General features: G+C 39.7%; 1 protein-coding gene across 7 annotated transcripts in view; it reads left to right on the top strand.

Annotated features, from left to right (window-relative positions):
• Positions 1 to 18,983, top strand: part of APBB2 (amyloid beta precursor protein binding family B member 2) — a 304,103-nt gene extending 285,120 nt beyond the window's left edge. For all 7 annotated transcript variants that reach the window (XM_075859373.1, XM_075859379.1, XM_075859381.1 and 4 more), the window contains 2 exons: positions 10,650 to 10,826; positions 11,835 to 18,983. In XM_075859373.1, coding sequence (XP_075715488.1) covers positions 10,650 to 10,826; positions 11,835 to 12,002 — 345 coding nt within the window. In that variant the 3' untranslated portion in view covers positions 12,003 to 18,983. The remainder of the gene's footprint in view (positions 1 to 10,649; positions 10,827 to 11,834) is intronic.
• Positions 18,984 to 19,760: the final 777 nt, after the last annotated feature.

Here is a 19,760-nt window from a genome sequence, read left to right as displayed (position 1 = left end):
ACGCAGACATTGACCCACATTTACTATTCTTGTCTGTCTTTGCGCTGTCTATCTTTGTGACGGTGTGTTAAGCTAGATTTTTTATTTTGGCACACGGCACTTCATAATCTTAGCGCCAAAAAGGGCCTAAATTCTTGAAAAAATTCCAAACTGGTGGCTTTTGTGAATTCAGCAGTGTGTGAAGCCACCATAAGAATGAGACCACATGCTGCGGCTAAACGCATGTGGCACATCCATGCCCACATGCGGTGGTGAATGGCTGCACTGGTTTGCAGGTAAATCATGCAGCCATTCACTATTGCATATGTGTGTGGCTGCGTGTGTTCTGCCGTATTGTTTTGTCTCAACTAAGGTATTCAGACATTGCGGTTGGAATGTGGTTTAAACGGCACCTCGCCAGCTACATGTAAATATACACGATCTTTGTTTTCATCATAAGTAAGGCCTCATGCACACGTCAGTATTTTGCTTCAGTATTTTTGAAGCCAAAACCAGGAGTGGGTACAAAACATAGAAGAGGTGCAAAGCTTTCCATTAGGCTACATTCACACGACAGTTAAAAATGGCACACGGCCGTTTTCAGAGCAATGATGTTCTATGGGTGTACTCACACGCCCGTTTTTTTAACGGCCCGTGAATATTGGCCGTAAAAAAAATAGGACATGTCCTATTTTTGTCCGTTTTCACCGCCAGACATTCCCCATAGAAGTCAATGGATCCGTTTTTAACGGCCGTCAGTACATGTAACAACGGATCTGTGACATGGGGATTCAAGAGGCAAGAGAACTATTGGTTCCTTGCTAGCTGTCAGCGGTGTGATGACGCTGAATGCCCTACACACTCACCGATGCAGCGCCGTCTTCTTCAGGTGTGGTCTCTACTCTTCGCGGGTTCTGCAAAGGTGACATGATGACATCACCGCACTGCCTTCGCAGATCCCAAGAAGACGAGAGACTACACTTCACTGTCGTGTGAATGTAGCCTTATAGGTTTTCTCTGTTTACGTTCCACTACTGGTTTTGGCTTCCAAAATACTGACCAGAATATTGATGTGTACATGAGGCCTTACCTATGTCCCATATCTTTGCTTTGGATTACTTGTAAAAAGTTTCGATGGGTCCTCCACTAAAGAAAATTCATAAACCGTTAAAAAAAATTTTTTTTAAATCCTGTTTTTGAGAAAAAAAATACTAGAATAATAACAAATCCTAGTAATCAGAAAAAAAATGAAGGACACATCTGATAACCTTTTTAGAAAGCCTTATTCACATTAGGCAATACAGTTTGTCAAAGTAAAAATATAAACCTTAAAAAAAAAAGGAGACAATAAAAAGAAAAATGAGTAAAACTCTCAATACCAGCATCAAGGCCATTTACCTTTATCGGAACCAAGTTGATATAATTTGCAACAGAACTGTGCACAAAAAAACTGGCTAAAACTTGAATAAATGTGTTGTAAGTTAAATAATGGATTGCTACGCCCACTTTCGAGTTTGAAAAATGTGGCGAGTAGGGTGCAGAAACAAACTCTAAAACAAGATGCAACATTGTGCGACAGGGATTTGCCAGATTGGGGCAAAAAAGACGTCAGAATTCAGGTGCAACCACAATAGTACTTGTGCCCCATTGTGTTCAGTCCTGATTTTTATCTTACAGATGTAGCGATCTTTAACTTGACACACGTTAAATACACTGGAGCAAGAAACTTTAAAGTGTAGCTAAACATCATAATGACATGTCAGGAGTTCTGATTGGTGGGACATCCTATGAATTGGAGTACGGGCTCATAGACTTTCGTCCATCCTCCGATTGATTTCCGGAAAAAGCCGAACAGAAAAACGAAGCGGCTGAGCGCTCACACGAGTGCTTCAGATGATTTGTTTTAGCGATTGGTGGGGGTCTCAGTGCTCGGACCCCCACAATCCAAACTTCTGACATGTCACTATGACATGTCAGAAGTTTGTTAAATGTTTAACTACACATTAACTTGTCTTTTTCAGAGGCTTTTCAATGTCTTTTGTTGTGGTAAGTGTTAAGTTATCAAGCTGCAACAAGTTATCAGTGTCAACTTAAAGTTTGCTACATCTGTATGTTTTACCCTCTGAAAACTTTACCATCTTCTGCTCTCGAACCATTCAAGTGCACCGTTTTTTTTCTTATACTGGCACTGTTACTTCACCCACAATTAAGGTATGTTCACAAGCAGTAGCAAAATACGTCTGAAATTACAGAGCTGTTTTCGTCTGAAAACCGCTCCTGATTTTCAGACGGTTTTGTAACTACACGCGTTTTTCGTGGCATATTTTACGGACGTTATTTTAGCTGTTTTTCAACAGAGTCAATTAAAAACTGCTCCAAAACGTCCCAAGAAGTGATATGCACTTCTTTGACGCGGGCGTCCTTTTACGCGCCGTCTTTTGACAGCGACACGTAAAATTACACCTCGTGGGAACAGAACACCGTAAAACACATTGAAAGCAATGGGCAGATGTTTGTAGGCCGAATTACGTCTGAAAACAGTGCGTGTGAACATACCCTTATCCTACCTACATTCAGAGTTGGTAAAATCCACATCATTTATTCTTTGGGGATGATTGGAGTTTCATACGCCACTCTTAATTTAAAGAAAGTTGGAGTAAGATGTGCCTAATTTATTAAGAAATTAGGTGCATCTCTGGCCGTGCATCAAAAAATTAAATCTACTCCTTCCCTTTTCCCTTCCCTTGGTTGAACTTGATGGACATGTGTCTTTTTTCAGCCGTACTAACTATGTAACTATGTAACTATGTAACTATGTAACTATACTCAAGCAATGAGCTGCAGCAGATTTGCGCTATAATTTGTACCAGATTTCTGGCATAAATTATTCTAAATTTATCTAGAATTACAGTCCCCCTAGCCCCGCCCACTTTTCTATTGTGCAAAAGTAATCATAAAAAAACAGACATATTTGATTTTGCTGTAATTGTACCCATAGAATAAAGGTAACATGTTATTTCTGCCGATGGCATAAATCTAGAACGCAAAAAATAATGGCGGAACAGCTGTTTTTTTTTTTTTATCAAGTTATATGTACCCCAAAATAGTGCTATTGAAAAATACAACTTATCCCGCAAAAAACAGTCCCTCATACAGCTGCATCGATGATAAAAAAAAGTTTTGGCTCTAGGAATGTGGCGTTACAAAAATGTGTGCAAAAGTAGTAAAATCTCAAAAAAAGTACATCAATTTGCTATCGCTGTAATTGTAACGACGCTCAGAATAAAGTTAAAGAGGATCTGTCACTAGTTTATTAATTCCCTATCTCCTAACTAATCTTTTTCAAAAACGTTTATTATTTTCAAAGTTATGTGCATTTTTCTAAATATGCTAATTTGGCTCTAATAGCCAAATAGGAGGTGACTCGTTCTTTTCACTCTGGGTGGTGTAATGTTTTCTGTATAACGCTATCCAATCATTGCCCGGCAACACAGCCTGATCTATACACAGCTTCCATCCCGACTGTGTATTCAACTGGCGATATCTCCGGTTGTGTCACAGCTAGAACTGCGACCCTGGTGTCATATGACAGATTAGAATCTCCTCTTTCATATGCCACCACCACTGTTCTGATACGCAGCCTGGGTTATGGCTATTTGAAGTGATCTCCCCCTTCCCTCCAGCCTCTGTGTGAAGCAGCTTCATGCTGATTGGACAGCGTCAGAGGCTGTGATTAGGCTCCACCTCAGGAGATCCGCTGCTGTTATCTCCCACTTGTCTAGTATAGCCTCATTTGCATATTTAGAAAAAATCTCATAATTAATAAACTTTTTGGGACACAATTTTCACTAGCATGATCAGTGTGACAGCGCCTATTAGATTAGCTAGTAGAAAGGGCATTACTAAACTAGTGACGGAGCCTCTTTAACATCTAAGTTATACCCCACAAAAAAAAACTATGGTGGAATTGCTGTTTTTTTTCGATACCGCCCAAAAAAATGGAAGTTATAAAAGTTTTTTAATACAAAAAATGTACCCCACAACGGTGGCGTTAAAAAAAAAAAAAAAAATACAAATCGCCCCATGAAAAAACAAGCCCTCCTACGTCTAAGTCGAATTTTAAAGTTATGGCTCTTGGAACATCGTGTTTAAAAAAAACAAAAAAAATCGCTGTGTCTTCAAGGCTCAAAATTGCTGTGTCCTGAAGTGGTTAATGTTCTGTGTTTACTGCACATCTATAGGGTAGAAAAGTGTATTCCCACTATTCACTCTTTTTCTAGTAACTGGTTTCAAGGTCACATTATACTGGTTAACAATGCACAATGACATGAAGAGGAGAGCTGCAAAATAATGGAAAAAAAGGCACTGCAGCCGTCAAAGCAAAACGAAATATGTTCATTTTTAACATTGTGATTTTCTATAGTTTAAAGAGCAGATGTTTGATTTAATCACTTTATTTAGTAATTAAATAAATACATGCAAGCACATACATGTGTGTACAGCTTAAACCTTCCACAGCACAAGTAAAAGAGAGAGCAGGGGTATTGCTCAAATCACAAGATACCTGAGGTAACATGGAGCGGGGCTTTAGATACATTTTGTTTTTAAGTATGTTCTTTCTTGGCCCCACTCCCAAATAATTTGCCCTGGCTCCATCACAAACATTGAATCTATAGATAACAGTATATAACAGTATGCTGCGTTTTATTATATCTCAGAATAATACCACCATACAGTCACTGAATAATGCCACCATAAAGTCACTAAATACCACCATACTGTCACTGAATAATGGCACCATACTGTCACTGAATAATGGCACCATACAGTCACTGAATAATGGCACCATACAGTCACTGAATGATACCCCCATACAGTCACTGAATAATGGCACCATACAGTCACTGAATGATACCACCATACAGTCACTGAATAATGGCACCATACAATCACTGAATAATACCTCCATACAGTCACTGAATAATGGCACCATACAGTCACTGAATGATACCCCCATACAGTCACTGAATAATGGCACCATACAATCACTGAATAATACCTCCATACAGTCACTGAATAATGGCACCATACAGTCACTGAATAATGGCACCATACAGTCACTGAATAATACCACCATATAGTCACTGAATAATACCACCATACAGTCACTGACTGATACCCCCATACAGTCACTGAATAATGCCTTTATACAGTCACTGAATGCCACCATACAGTCACTGAATAATACCACCATATAGTGACTGAATAATACCACCATACAGTCACTGAATGATACCCCCATACAGTCACTGAATAATGCCACTATACAGTCACTGAATAATGGCACCATACAGTCACTGAATAATGGCACCATACAGTCACTGAATAATACCACCATACAGTCAATGAATAATGGCACCATACAGTCAATGAATAATGGCACCATACAGTCACTGTGTTATACGCCCCATACAGTGACTGAATAATACCACCATACAGTCACTGAATGATACCACCATACAGTCACTGAATAATGGCACCAGTCACTGAATAATGGCACCATACAGTCACTGTGTTATACGCCCCATACAGTGACTGAATAATACCACCATACAGTCACTGAATGATACCACCATACAGTCACTGAATGATACCACCATACAGTCACTGAATAATGGCACCATACAGTCACTGTGTTATACGCCCCATACAGTGACTGAATAATACCACCATACAGTCACTGAATGATACCACCATACAGTCACTGAATGATACCACCATACAGTCACTGAATAATTGCACCATACAGTCACTGAATAATTGCACCATACAGTCACTAAATAATGGCACCATATAGTCACTGAATAATGGCACCATACAGTCTCTGAATAATACCACCATACAGTCACTGAATAATGGCACCATACAGTCACTGTGTTATACGCCCCATACAGTCACTGAATAATGGCACCATACAGTCACTGAATGATACCACCATACAGTCACTGAATGATACCACCATACATTCACTGAATGATACCACCATACAGTCACTGAATGATACCACCATACAGTCACTGAATAATGGCACCATACAGTCACTGAATAATACCACCATACAGTCACTGAATAATGGCACCATACAGTCACTGTGTTGTACGCCCCATACAGTCACTGAATAATGGCACCATACAGTCACTGAATGATACCACCATACAGTCACTGAATGATACCACCATACAGTCTCTGAATAATACCACCATACAGTCACTGAATAATGGCACCATACAGTCACTGTGTTATACGCCCCATACAGTCACTGAATAATGGCACCATACAGTCACTGAATAATGGCACCATACAGTCACTGAATGATACCACCATACAGTCACTGAATGATACCACCATACAGTCACTGAATGATACCACCATACAGTCACTGAATAATGGCACCATACAGTCACTGAATAATACCACCATACAGTCACTGAATAATGCCACCATACAGTCACTGACTAATGCCACCATACAGTTAATAAATGATACCCCCATACAGTCACTAACTAATGCCACCATACAGTCACTGACTAATGCCACCATAGTCACTGACTAATGCCACCATAAAGTCACTGACTAATGCCACCATACAGTTAATAAATGATACCCCCATACAGTCACTGACTAATGCCACCATACAGTCACTAACTAATGCCACCATACAGTCACTGACTAATGCCACCGTACAGTCACTGACTAATGCCACCGTACAGTCACTGACTAATGCCACCGTACAGTCACTGACTAATGCCACCGTACAGTCACTGACTAATGCCACCGTACAGTCACTGAATAATGCCACCGTACAGTCACTGAATAATGCCACCGTACAGTCACTGAATAATGCCACCGTACAGTCACTGAATAATGCCACCGTACAGTCACTGACTAATGCCACCATACAGTCACTGAATAATGCCACCATACAGTCACTGAATAATGCCACCATAAAGTCACTGAATAATGCCACCATACAGTCACTGAATAATGCCACCATACAGTCACTGACTAATGCCACCATACAGTCACTGACTAATGCCACCATACAGTCACTGACTAATGCCACCATACAGTCACTGACTAATGCCACCATACAGTCACTGACTAATGCCACCATACAGTCACTGACTAATGCCACCATACAGTCACTGACTAATGCCACCATACAGTCACTGACTAATGCCACCATACAGTCACTGACTAATGCCACCATACAGTCACTGACTAATGCCACCATACAGTCACTGACTAATGCCACCATACAGTCACTGACTAATGCCACCATACAGTCACTGACTAATGCCACCATACAGTCACTGACTAATGCCACCATACAGTCACTGACTAATGCCACCATACAGTCACTGACTAATGCCACCATACAGTCACTGACTAATGCCACCATACAGTCACTGACTAATGCCACCATACAGTCACTGACTAATGCCACCATACAGTCACTGACTAATGCCACCATACAGTCACTGACTAATGCCACCATACAGTCACTGACTAATGCCACCATACAGTCATTGAATAATACCACCATACAGTCATTGAATAATGCCACCATACAGTCACGGAATAATGCCACCACACAGTCACTGACTAATGCCACCACACAGTCACTGACTAATGCCACCACACACACTGACTAATGCCACCACACAGTCACTGACTAATGCCACCATACAGTCACTGAATAATACCACCATACAGTCATTGAATAATACCACCATACAGTCACGGAATAATGCCACCACACAGTCACTGACTAATGCCACCATACAGTCACGGAATAATGCCACCACACAGTGACCACATAATACTGGCATAAAAAGACTACCCTGAAGCTAACAGAAGCCATACATGTTTGTAATATAATACAGACTGAGTAAAGGAATACAGTACTGATCAAGCACAGTCTTAGGAACAATGTCTAGCAAAGTAGATCCAATGACTGCCACAGTAACCCATTAAAATGCCAACTGTAGTGCCCCATTTTCCCCATAGCATTAGCAGCCAAGCTGCGCATTTAAAAAGTGCCTGTCAAGTGCCCACCCCCCTACCCACACACAGCTAGCTACAAAGCCCCTACTCACCTCATCCTTCATGTTCTCACATTATCTAGTAAGAAATTATTCTTTTACCATTTTTAGTATTAATTTAGCCATACAAATCAGATAAAAGTTGGTGGAACCTGCCGATTCCGGCTGGATCGTCTGATGGTCTAATGTGTATGGGGGCCTCTTATAGCAGATGTCCAACACGCCCAATCTCCTGTTCCAGTTTATTTCCTTCTCCCATTGAAGTGTGTTTATGGTGGAGTCGGGTGACCAAACCAGTGTTCAGCCAACAGCTACTGCATGTGTATGGAAATAGAGCTCCCCTGTTATTTAATCACTGAATTACTGGACATCTAGCAACAGATCTTTTGTGCAAGGATTTTTTTTACAGTATTTGTCTACCATGTGCCTGCCCACTTTTTCTTTGGCCTAGATCATTTGGAAGTGACTTCCTGTAATTTTTCATGTCAAGTTTTTGAAATACCTGAAACTGAATTCTCAATTGTGCAACAAAAATACATAGACATCAGCAAAAATTTCTGTCAGGCTCATAGTGGTTCAGCACTGCACAAGATGAATTGTGTGGGAGAAGCAGATGGTGAAGAAAAGCGCAAGTTTATGCACAGAAGAGATATAAAATGCTATTTACCTGCTCCGTGTCATCCGATTTATCTGAACAGATTACTCAGATTTAGAAAGTGCTGCTGTGATGGTTCCTGCTGAGGGTCCTGCAATCTACTCAAGAGCTGAAATCCTATGTTGCCATGTATAATTTAGTATTTGCCTCATTTCTGTAGCCTAGCCTTATTATTATTACTCTCACACAATGCACATCTGTCTTATGTTCACCGGCATCAACATGTTTTATTGTTTTCTTCATTCCATGTATCATCGTCACTTTAATACACAGGCATTTTATGCATCATCTCACACTAGTCGCTATCCTTAAATAGATTGCTTGGTTCACCTGTCCACTGTACAAAGACAGCAAAATGGAAAGCCCCCGAGGCCAGTACACTCTACAGCCAGGATACGGGGAATACAAGAATAGCAATAAACTGGAAATTCTGCTGTCTTAAGATGTGAATCCATCCTTGTTCAGTGTGCACCCCAGTAAAAAGCTATTGTTTGTAGGGTCCAAAATTGATTGCAGTATATAGATGGAGTACAGGTTTTACGGACTGATGCCTGTTGAAAAGTTCTTTGATTCGGCTATTCACTGCTGTAATGATAAACTTCAGTGCAGAGACAGCGGCTAAAATTGCAATTTTCCATTACATTGTCAGTGAATGAAACACTTTCTGTTACTTATACAGCACCAACATATTCTGCAGCGCTGTACAAAGGTCCACACTTACTGTCCCCATTGGGGCTAACAATCTAAATTCCCTATCAGTATGTTTTTGGGGTGTGAGAGGAAGCCCACACAAACACAGAGAACATACAAACGCCATGCAGATGTTGTCCTTGGTTGGATTTGAACCCAGGACCCCAGCGCTGCAAGGCAACAGTGCTAACTTCAAAGCCAGGAATGTGAACAATAGGACAGTGCATCAAAGCTGCTAAATTTCAAAATATCCATGTCTTTCCCCATTTTACTTAGTTAAATAGAACCCATCAAATGTCTATTTTAGTCAAAATTCTTCATGAAATAACAATTCTAGAACATATTTTTTTAGACCTCTGCGTTTTTTAGACCTCTTTTATTCCTCCTAGAAATTTCTGAATAAATTGATAATTGGGTGTCACCATTCTTATTGTCAAAAGGGTGTGTCCCTAAATAGTCTAGCAGTCAGCATTGATTGGACATTGTCAGATTGTGTAGGGACACACCCTCTAACTAGTAACACCCAGTTGTCAATGTATTAAAAAAATTCTAGGAGGAAAAACAGAGGAGCAACACTATGTAGAGCTCTAAGAAAAGATGCCCCAGAATTGTTATTTCATGGGGACTACAAGTATTTACTAAAACAGGCATGTCGGGAGAGGTGACAATGTCCTCTTTAAAGGGGGTTTCCAGGACTTAAAAATAAAAGGTGTAGCTAGGTTTCCTTCACCTGGGACAAAGATTCAGTCCTGCCCTCCTCCAAAAAAAAAAAAGTTAAACTACACTTTAAGAGCTTGAGGGCTATGATGGCCACTCATTTTTCCTAGTGAAGTATTTTTCCTACCATTACGTATGTTGGGATTTTCTGTAATCACAGTGCCCACTAAGGTTGAAATCAAGGTCTTCCATAGCCATGGGGCAAAACCCTTTCTGGGCTACCCTCTTCTAATTTCTTAAAGGAAAAGAAGCATAAAATAGTAAAAAAGTGTCCAAACAACAGTGCTGTACAGTGGTCAAATAACAGTTTTATACTTTGTTTAATTAATATGTACATATAATGTTCAAGTAACCGTACCTTAATGGGGAGGCAGCCATGATGGGGTAATGTGGTAGATCCTCTTTTATTATACTGATACAGTTGTATGTGAGGTGTAACTGTCAATATCTGACAATGTGTAAGCAGAGTTAAAACATATAATCTGTTCTTTCTTGTTTGGCAGGATGAAGAAGTTTTAGTAGAATGCCGGGTGCGTTTTCTGTCATTCATGGGTGTTGGAAAAGATGTCCATACCTTTGCTTTCGTAATGGACACAGGCAACCAGCATTTTGAGAGTCATGTCTTCTGGTGTGAGCCCAATGCAGGAAACGTTTCTGAAGCTGTCCAAGCCGCATGCATGGTAAGGGGACTTTCTTGAGATGTAATTTATTTGTGAAATGTCATTTTTTTAAATGTAATAGGGGTTGCTTTCAACCCGTGTATAAATGCACTATAAGGGCCAGAACGGTGTCCTATCTATTAGGGACAGAACAAAGAGCCGCTCTGTGAGTCCATCTCTACTCTGGCAGACACAAGCTGTCCATATATTACATGAACAGCCATTCATCTGAATGGCCACCATGAAATACTACATGTCCAAGGCTAATCGCCAATCCAGCTACTACATAAAAGAGGTTGTCTGTGATGAGACAATCCCTTAAAGTATAATTTCACATTAAAAAAAAAGGCTAAACCCCCCCCCACACACTTTCACAGTGTTGACATGGTCTTTGAGCCACATATAGATGTCATTAACATCTATGTCTGGCAAGTTAGACATCTACTGTTTCCCAGCATCCCAGTTGTGCTCAATGGGAACGTTCCCTTCTCTTTTGGGAAAGGGAAGGATCACATAATAGCGAAGAGATTTTCCTGCACTTACCTTACATGGTGAAGATTCTTGGCATGATTGTAGCTGGCCATAATATGGCACAAAACCCAAGTTGCTCGAAACGCGTAAGCGTCCTCCCCGGATTGTTTTTACTCCGTTTGTTTTAATATGATTCAATAAATTGGAATTTTATTTGATTGAATGCTGGATACATCTTTGCCCGAGTTTACATAATACGGCACAGTCTTATTAACATGAAGGTTTACCTTTGTACATCTTCTAGCTTACCCATTACAGTTTCCCCGATTTTGTCAGAGTTATGATAAATGGGCATGGTACAGCTATCTCTGGCAATCTCTGATCATGGACCCCATCATTGACATCTCCTGACATTTCTCAGGGATATAGCCGAAGATCTTAGAAATAAAATGTACTTCTATGTCCTTGTATCTGGAATATTATGTTGTGGTTCTTTGCAGCAGACATGTTGATTGATTTTTATTTTTACTAACATAAATACCGCTGTGTTTTTTGTAGTTGCGGTATCAGAAGTGCCTGGTTGCCAGGCCTCCTTCCCAAAAGCCACAACCACCGCCACCTCCTGCAGACTCGGTAACAAGGAGAGTCACAACCAGTGTAAAACGTGGTGTTTTATCCCTGATTGACACTTTGAAACAGAAACGCCCAGTGGCCGACATGCCATAACTACAAGACAGCAGAAGAGTTAAAGAACACTTGAATCTTATGTGTCTACTGAAGTAAAAGTAGCTCTATAACGGAGTATACTGCGGCTCAGCCTTCTATTAGACTGCTGCTTTTCTCTTCAGAGAATTTCCCTTAATCTGATGTTTGACAAGCATGTTCTCGTTCTGACACCATGGCGTACTACAAAAGAAGCATGAATATAAATATATATCTACTCATACCTTTTATTTTTCTCCTATAAGTGGTTCCTATTACATGCATTGGATGGTCTGTTTCCGATTGTAAATATGATAAACATTTCATGACAAAGTGACATTTTCTGCACTCTCGAACAAATGCCATGGATTACATTGTTGTTAAGGATTACTAAGCATCTCATAGCTCACTGATTCATCCCATCGTTGCGGAAAGTCACCGTCATGTTCATAGTTGTGAATGGCAACCACAAAAGTCGCTGTCATCTGATCACTGTGATGGTCCAAGTGCTATTGGAGCAGATTTCTGGGGTTTCTATTACCTGCGCTGCCCGCACTTAATCACAAATTGCACAAAGACGTCATGTCGTGAATTGAAGGAGTCTGGTGGATGGGGTTTGGAGTCTGAGGTTGTTGGGTTATTACGTACAAGAAATGAACAAGTCAGTTTGTTAGTGCATTTTATTTCACACCCCTTCCTCTAGCTTGACTCATTACATTATCTCTTTTAATGTCACTGGTCCATTCTCGTGTGATCCCTCCCATTATTCTGTGGTTATTAAAGAAATGGTGTTCGTCTCACACTCCATACCAATGGTACAGACTTTAGTCACTTACACTCCTGTGCCTAGTCATATATAGCTGACACCATTTATATAGGGTTGACTGAAGACAGCAACAACTTACATCCAGTTGTGAAGAACTTGTATAGTCTTATTGTCTTATGTTTTGCTTTATCTGTATTGGTATCTTCCTCGGTAATTTACTGGTGCCCACATCTCTTTATAGGCCATGCTATCTGCTAAATAGTTTTAGAACTTTATACACACTATACAAACCCACCATATTATAATATTACATTCTAAAACATGGGAAAAATCATTCCCTCGATAACCTCATTTAAAGATCCCCTAGAAATTAACTATAAATGATGGCAAGGAATAATTGGCCACAGAAAAAGTCTGGTAACAGAAATAGTGATGGAATATACTACGTATTATGCTGATATCATCTCACTCAAAGGGGACCTGTCACTAGGTCATATAAGCTGAAACTAGTTAATTGACATGAATAGCACGGTCTCCCTGATTCCAGTTTTTTTATTTTTCCTGTACCCCCTTCCCGTTCGAGAGATATGGTCCACTGTTGTGTTGGCTCCCTATATGCTAATTTGCTGTAGTCAACAGAGCGTGAACCACCCTCATGCTGTCTCGCGCTGATTGGTCAGCATCAGAGGCAGGGAAACTAGCTTAGCTCCACCCCATTGGCTAACTACAACAAACTAGCATATAGGGAGGCAACACAACAGTTGGCCATATCTCTGGTATGGGGGTTTCCAGGAAAAAAAGAAAAACATTGCTGGAATCAAGGAGGCCGTGCTATCCTGGTCAGTTAACCAGTTCAACTTATATGACCTAGTGACAGGTCCTCTTTAAAGTGAATGTCCACCCTTGAACACTAGTTTGTTTTTTCAATCTATTCTGTGCTGATTAATTTCTTAATGTATCTTTATAGCAGTCAGTTCTTCATTTTTCTGATACAGGACTCCAAATCCCCTGCATAGACCTAGTTAAAATATAAAATACTGTCTGCCTGCCACCACCACTAGAGGGAGTTTAAGAGCTTACTGCATACTACATTATCATTAAGTTTTCTGTATCAGAAAAATGGAGCTCTGACTGCTAGAAAGATATATTAGAAAATAATCAGCATAGAATACTGGACCCAAAAATTACATGCTAAAAAAAAAGGTGGAGATTCACTTTAAGACAAAACGCCTGTATGTATAGTATTGGTGATGTTATTAAAAAGCATTTTAAAATGATTTTCCAGGTGTCGGGTGTCTTGCGGGTGTCCAATTTTAACACTGAAATTGCAAATTGTGATTCATGTAGTTTATCAGCAGATTCAGCATTGAATTGTCATTGTCCCTCCACCTGATCAGTAGACATCATTTCAGCTCATGTATAGCAGTGTTCTTGTACCCCCTAGACAATTAACTGTTATTTAGCGATGTCCTTGGACAGTTTATTGGTCTTAAACATAATTTGGCTTTTTCCAAGGGAAGGACTCATTTAATTATGTGCACAAATTTAATTGTAACATCTCATCAACATGACGAGTAAACGGCAGCTGCATTCACTCATTGAATTAGTCATTAATTTTATTTTGGAGAATAATTATTAGACTTTTAAAAAAAAAATCTCTTTATTTGCAGTCTAATGTGTTTCTATTTTTTCTCCAGGTTTGTAGATGACAAATTGGCTAACCTTCTTGTGCTGTACCTGGAGTATCATCAAATTACTAAGTTGACATTGGTCTAAGGCTGAGTTCACACGTCATGGTCAATTTGCTTTTTTTCTGCTTGGATTTTTGCAAAATGGTGCCATTTTTCCGCAATGTTCCAAAACTCCTGCCAAAAATGCATATTGCGCACGACACGTGAACACAGCCTATGGGTGCTTTCATACATGCTGTATTGATGCAAGTTTTGAAGCCAATGCCAGGTGTGGGTTGTAAAGGGAGCGGAAGTATATAGGAAAGATTTATCTTTTTTTATCCAATCTGGTTGTGGTTTCAAAAACTGCATAAAAAACTGCATCGAGATGACTGGTGCGAAAGCACCCTATTGAAGCTAGACTACCAATATCTGCATATGCCAATGGTGACAGGGGTTGTCTGGTTTAGAAATCCCATTTTCTCATTTGTTGCCAGGTTTTCGCAGAGATTACAGCCCACTGCTAGGGGTCCCAACAGAAAGATACCTGTTTTTCAAGTGACCCTTCTCTAAAAGGGATTGTCCAAATCAGAAAATCCCTTAGGCTACATTCAGACAAACTTAGCCAACCTCAGACGTGCAAAACTACAATTTTTCACGTCCGAGCTGCACCCGGTCGGGGCACATTGTCACGGATCCCCCATAGACTATAGTTTATGGAGGGATGCGTGACACGCAGTAAAATAGGACATGTCCTATTTTTTTTTTACAGACCTTCACACGCTCCATTAAAACAACGGTTGTGTGAACAGCACCATTGTAGTACGAGTCCAAGTGATGGTCGTTGTTTTAACGGCCGTCACCCGTACTACATAAACGCTTGTCTGAATGAACCCTTATGGTGCAGTCACATGCGGCAGATTTTGTTGCAGACATTTTCTCTCACTGAAAATTTTGTTTCATTCATTTGAAAATTTTTGTACAATTCAGGATTGCCATTAGTATCTATATGTAAATTAGCATCAGAGAAAGTCAGTGAAACCAATGTCCCTACACTCCCTTTTCATGGTCCTGATATTTGGGACCATGATGCTTCTAAGCAAAGCATTATGTTAATTGCATTACGAGTAGACAAATGTGTTGTAGATTAAAGCTTAGATTGGTTGTCACTTGTTAATCGTCCATAACCATTACCAGGAAATTAGATGAAACAGCAGCACAGTAGAAGTAAAAATGCATCCAAACTATTTCATGGCTCAGATTGTGATGTGTAAGATTTATTGTTAGGTGCATAGATTCACAGAACCAGTGAAAAATGCCAGAAAAAATAGCTCAGCATGCTGCTCTATTTTGTCCAGGAAACCCGACAGAATCCACTAAAGTCAATGGGTTCCGTCGGGCACCATTTGTGTCCGCCATGTGACGAATCTGGCGCCGTTTTTCTCATTGGCGAAGCAAGACAACGGGAAAAATGAACGCAGATATAAACCTGGCCTTAAAGGGTTATCTCAGTAAGACAACCCATTTTTAAATCAAAGCCAACCTGGTGATCAGCCGATCTCTAACTGCTGGCGATCGACTCTTATTCCCGGTAGGAGCCATGCCTGGCCATACAAAAAATTTAGTATTACATGGCGGCCTCGACAGGCCAGGACTACCAGAGCGGGAGCCGTTCTTACATAGCAGCTCTTACCCTGGGTCGAAGAGGGGGTATAACATCTATATGCCCTCACTAGAGACTGCAGGAACAATCATTGAAATGTAATAAAACACTGGCTTGCCAAAAATAATAAAAAAATAGATCTAATTAATGCTGATTAAATGTTATTTGTCAACATTTCACTCATATGAAAACTTCTTAATTAGGCTCCTAAGGATGTGGGTGGTTATAGACACCAATGAATAAAGCTTAGTCAGCATTAAACAATATAGTCTGGGTGGAATTCTTTCAGATATACTCTGGTATAATGCTTTGCGGACATCACCGGATACATTGATACTGTAGGTCACAAGGCGGTTTATACTTTTCTGAATATAATTACACAAGAAAGTCACATGATAAAGTAACTGCTGGATCGGCCAATGCCACTAGATTCAGAATTGTAGAGATTCAGTTTATGATGTTATTTGTATGTTATAGTCTGTTCTCACCAGAATTGTAAATCCACTAGATCTACCAGTCAGTAGAAGTTCTGTAGTTAAAGGGGTTGTCTTGGATTAGAAAAAAGGGTCTGCTCTTCTTCCAGAAGCAGCGCCACTGTTGTCCATGAGTGGGTCTGGTATTGGCTGGAGATGATCTGTAGTACCAGCTCATAGGCAAGAGTAGCGCTGTTTGTGGAAAAAAGAAGACCCTTTTTGTAGCAGAAGGAAAACCAGTGCAGAACCTAATAATATCCATATAAATCACCCTCATTTAATAAGTCTTTCATAGGGCACTACCCCTTCTTGTAAAAAAAACAAGCAAATTTTATGGAGTCACATTTGTCTTATATGAACCGTAATTGATTCACCTTTCAATAGGATTAGTGTTTTTTTTAGGATTTTAAGAACTTTGGCTTTCTGTACCTATGTATCCATGGATTATTATAGAAGAGGGACATTGTTTTATTTGCTATCATTAATATCTGAAAAATATTTTTAAAGAAAAATGATACTTATATTCTGCACTTAAAAAACTTCCTTTAAAGGAATACTCCTCAGTCAGAATTGAACGTTCACAGATTCAGTATTATAATTTGTCCTGATCATTTCAACATGTTTATATATTGCTCCTCATTTCTTCAGCACCAGCATAGTATAAAGTTGTAGTACAGCATTTATTGATGTAACTGAATCCATGAAATGCAGGTAACTTGCTGTTCCCATTGGCCTCCCCTGTTGCTTCAATCACTTTGATGGCTGTAGTTCTAGTGTAAAGGGTATGTTGACATGTAGCGGTATAACTCATGCGCTGCAAAAGTCGTGCCATGAATCGCATCATAATAGGCTCTGTTCACATCAGCGTCTTCCATTCTCACCAAAGCCATGAAAATTTTGCCAAATGTGATTTAAAATAAATCCCAACAAATCCTGACTGATCCCATTCAGTTATAATTACAGGTCTCCTTCAAGTTTTTGTTTTTATTTTTTTAACAGCATGAATAGCTCTGCACATTCTACTATGGAAAGAGCCATATATGTGGTTTTTTTCCCCCCATGATTAGAGGAGTTCTACAAAATGTTTTGAGAACTTCTATGGAAAACCCCCAACTAGGGCTTGTTTAAAGAATATCTGTCACTAGTTTATTAATACCCTATCTTCTAACTAATCTAATAAGTTATTAGCATTTTTTCTAAATATGTTAATGTGGCTATACTTGCCAAATGAGGGGTAACTCTTTCTTTTCACTCTGGGCGGTGTAATGTTTTATGTTTGATGCTGTCCAATCAGGTCATACAGTTCTCTTCCCAGCCCAGCAACACAGCGTGATCTCGCGATTGAAGTTGAGATCACACTGGGTTGGGAAGAGGAGAATTGTATGACGCTGATTGGATGTTTTCTGTATGACGCTGTCCAATCAGCATCATACAGTTCTCCTGCTTCAATTTTTGCTCCTATTGTCTCTTTAACTTAAAAGGAATCTGTGGCCTTTTAGGAAAGAGCATTTGTCACATCCACTAAGGAACAAATTCCTGTCCATGGCGCCAATTTAAATCATGTGCTGTATTCAACTTAAAGTGCCTCCCTGCATGATCGGCCGACTGGCACCACGTGGTGGGGCACTTTATCACCAAGAGAAGGCATGTCTCTACTCTGTGGTGCTGGCTGCAGCGGCACCTTAATGTGCATACAGTGGTCAATTTAAATCGGCTAATGGGATTTGGAAATAACATCTTGCTGTCTTACATATTTTTTATTTTTCTTTTACATTCATAATTTTAGTATGTTTTTTGTTTTGGGGAGTGGGTCAACCCGATTAAACAGAAAAAAAATCAAATAATGCTAAAAAAAAAAAAAAAAAAAAAAAAGAGCTGCGTAAATATTATACATTTTTCTACACTAAAATATTATTTCAATATGGAAAACCCTATCTATTCATACAGGTTTTTAGCTTTATAAAACGCACTAAAGTACCACAAAAACATGTCCAATGTGGATCCAGCCTCAGAATCAAAAAGCCACAACCTTCTACATATTGGGAATATCACATCACCTTCATATACTGTATTATAAGAGCATTATGCCTTCATTCATTGTGTGGACTTGTACATTATAATGATGTGTATGCCTAGATGACTCCATGACATCTCTCCTGCAGGTACACTTCACAATGACATACGATGGAAGAAGCAGTGATCTATGGGAAATTACCAATCCTTTGCAGATATTTTGTTTTAAAAATAGCTTTGCATATTTTAACTTAAAGAATTATTTTGTAAAATGAATTGTAATTAAAAAGTCACTTTTTTTTACGGCCAAAAAGTATGTATGTGGTGTGTATGTATGACTAAATGCCAACGTGTTAGTAAGAGTCCATTTATCTATGCATTCTTTGTATGCAGTGGCTCTATAAACAGCCATGTTCACTATGCCTTGTATGTCGTGTTTTTTTATTCACACGTCACAGTTTTTTTTTCTTTTATTTATAAATGAATAGCTAACATTGCCTTCTCTTCCACTGCTTCTGTCTCTGTTTTTTATATTTAGTCATTATATACATTCAAAAGGGGCGAAGCTATGGGGGGTGCAGAGGAGCAGGCATAATGGTGCCCCGGTGCCTTTGGGTGGCCAAAGGTGCCTCTGCCACATGGGAAGACACCAGTATTATAATTGGTTTATTGAAGGGGAGGGGCCATGTTAAAGATTTTGCATTGGGGCCCAGGAGCTCCTGATATTTAGTTATTAAATCTAAAGGTCTGGAATTTCTGCCAATCCAGCATTAGGGTCCATGCACCCGGCATTGCCAAATGAACAGGCCCTCAGCCTGAAAATTCCAAATGTCCAATGGTATTAAAAATGTCAAAAAGTTCTAAAGTACTTGAGAATGGCCATGATAGGGAGAACTTGTACAAAGCGCTAGCTGGGTATGTATGCAGCCCACTCTGTACAAATCTATGGGAGATATGGAAACCGCAGAGTGAGCGCGATAGATCACTACTCTATACAACTCCTCCCCCCATTGCAGCTGTCCACAATAAGAAGAAAGGGGAGCAATAGTTTTACATTCTAGCAATTGGAACCCCACTGATCTAACATTTATCACCTATCCTGTGTTTAATCAGATAAAACTCAAGCACTCCACTGGTCAAATATGCAAAGAAAATATAACATTTTCGGATCAGGTAATGTAATAGAGAAAGTATGTA

This window comes from Rhinoderma darwinii, chromosome 1 (genome assembly GCF_050947455.1).
Source record: "Rhinoderma darwinii isolate aRhiDar2 chromosome 1, aRhiDar2.hap1, whole genome shotgun sequence".
In the NCBI taxonomy this organism is placed as follows: domain Eukaryota; kingdom Metazoa; phylum Chordata; class Amphibia; order Anura; family Rhinodermatidae; genus Rhinoderma; species Rhinoderma darwinii.
This window is presented reverse-complemented; position numbering and strand designations above follow the sequence as displayed.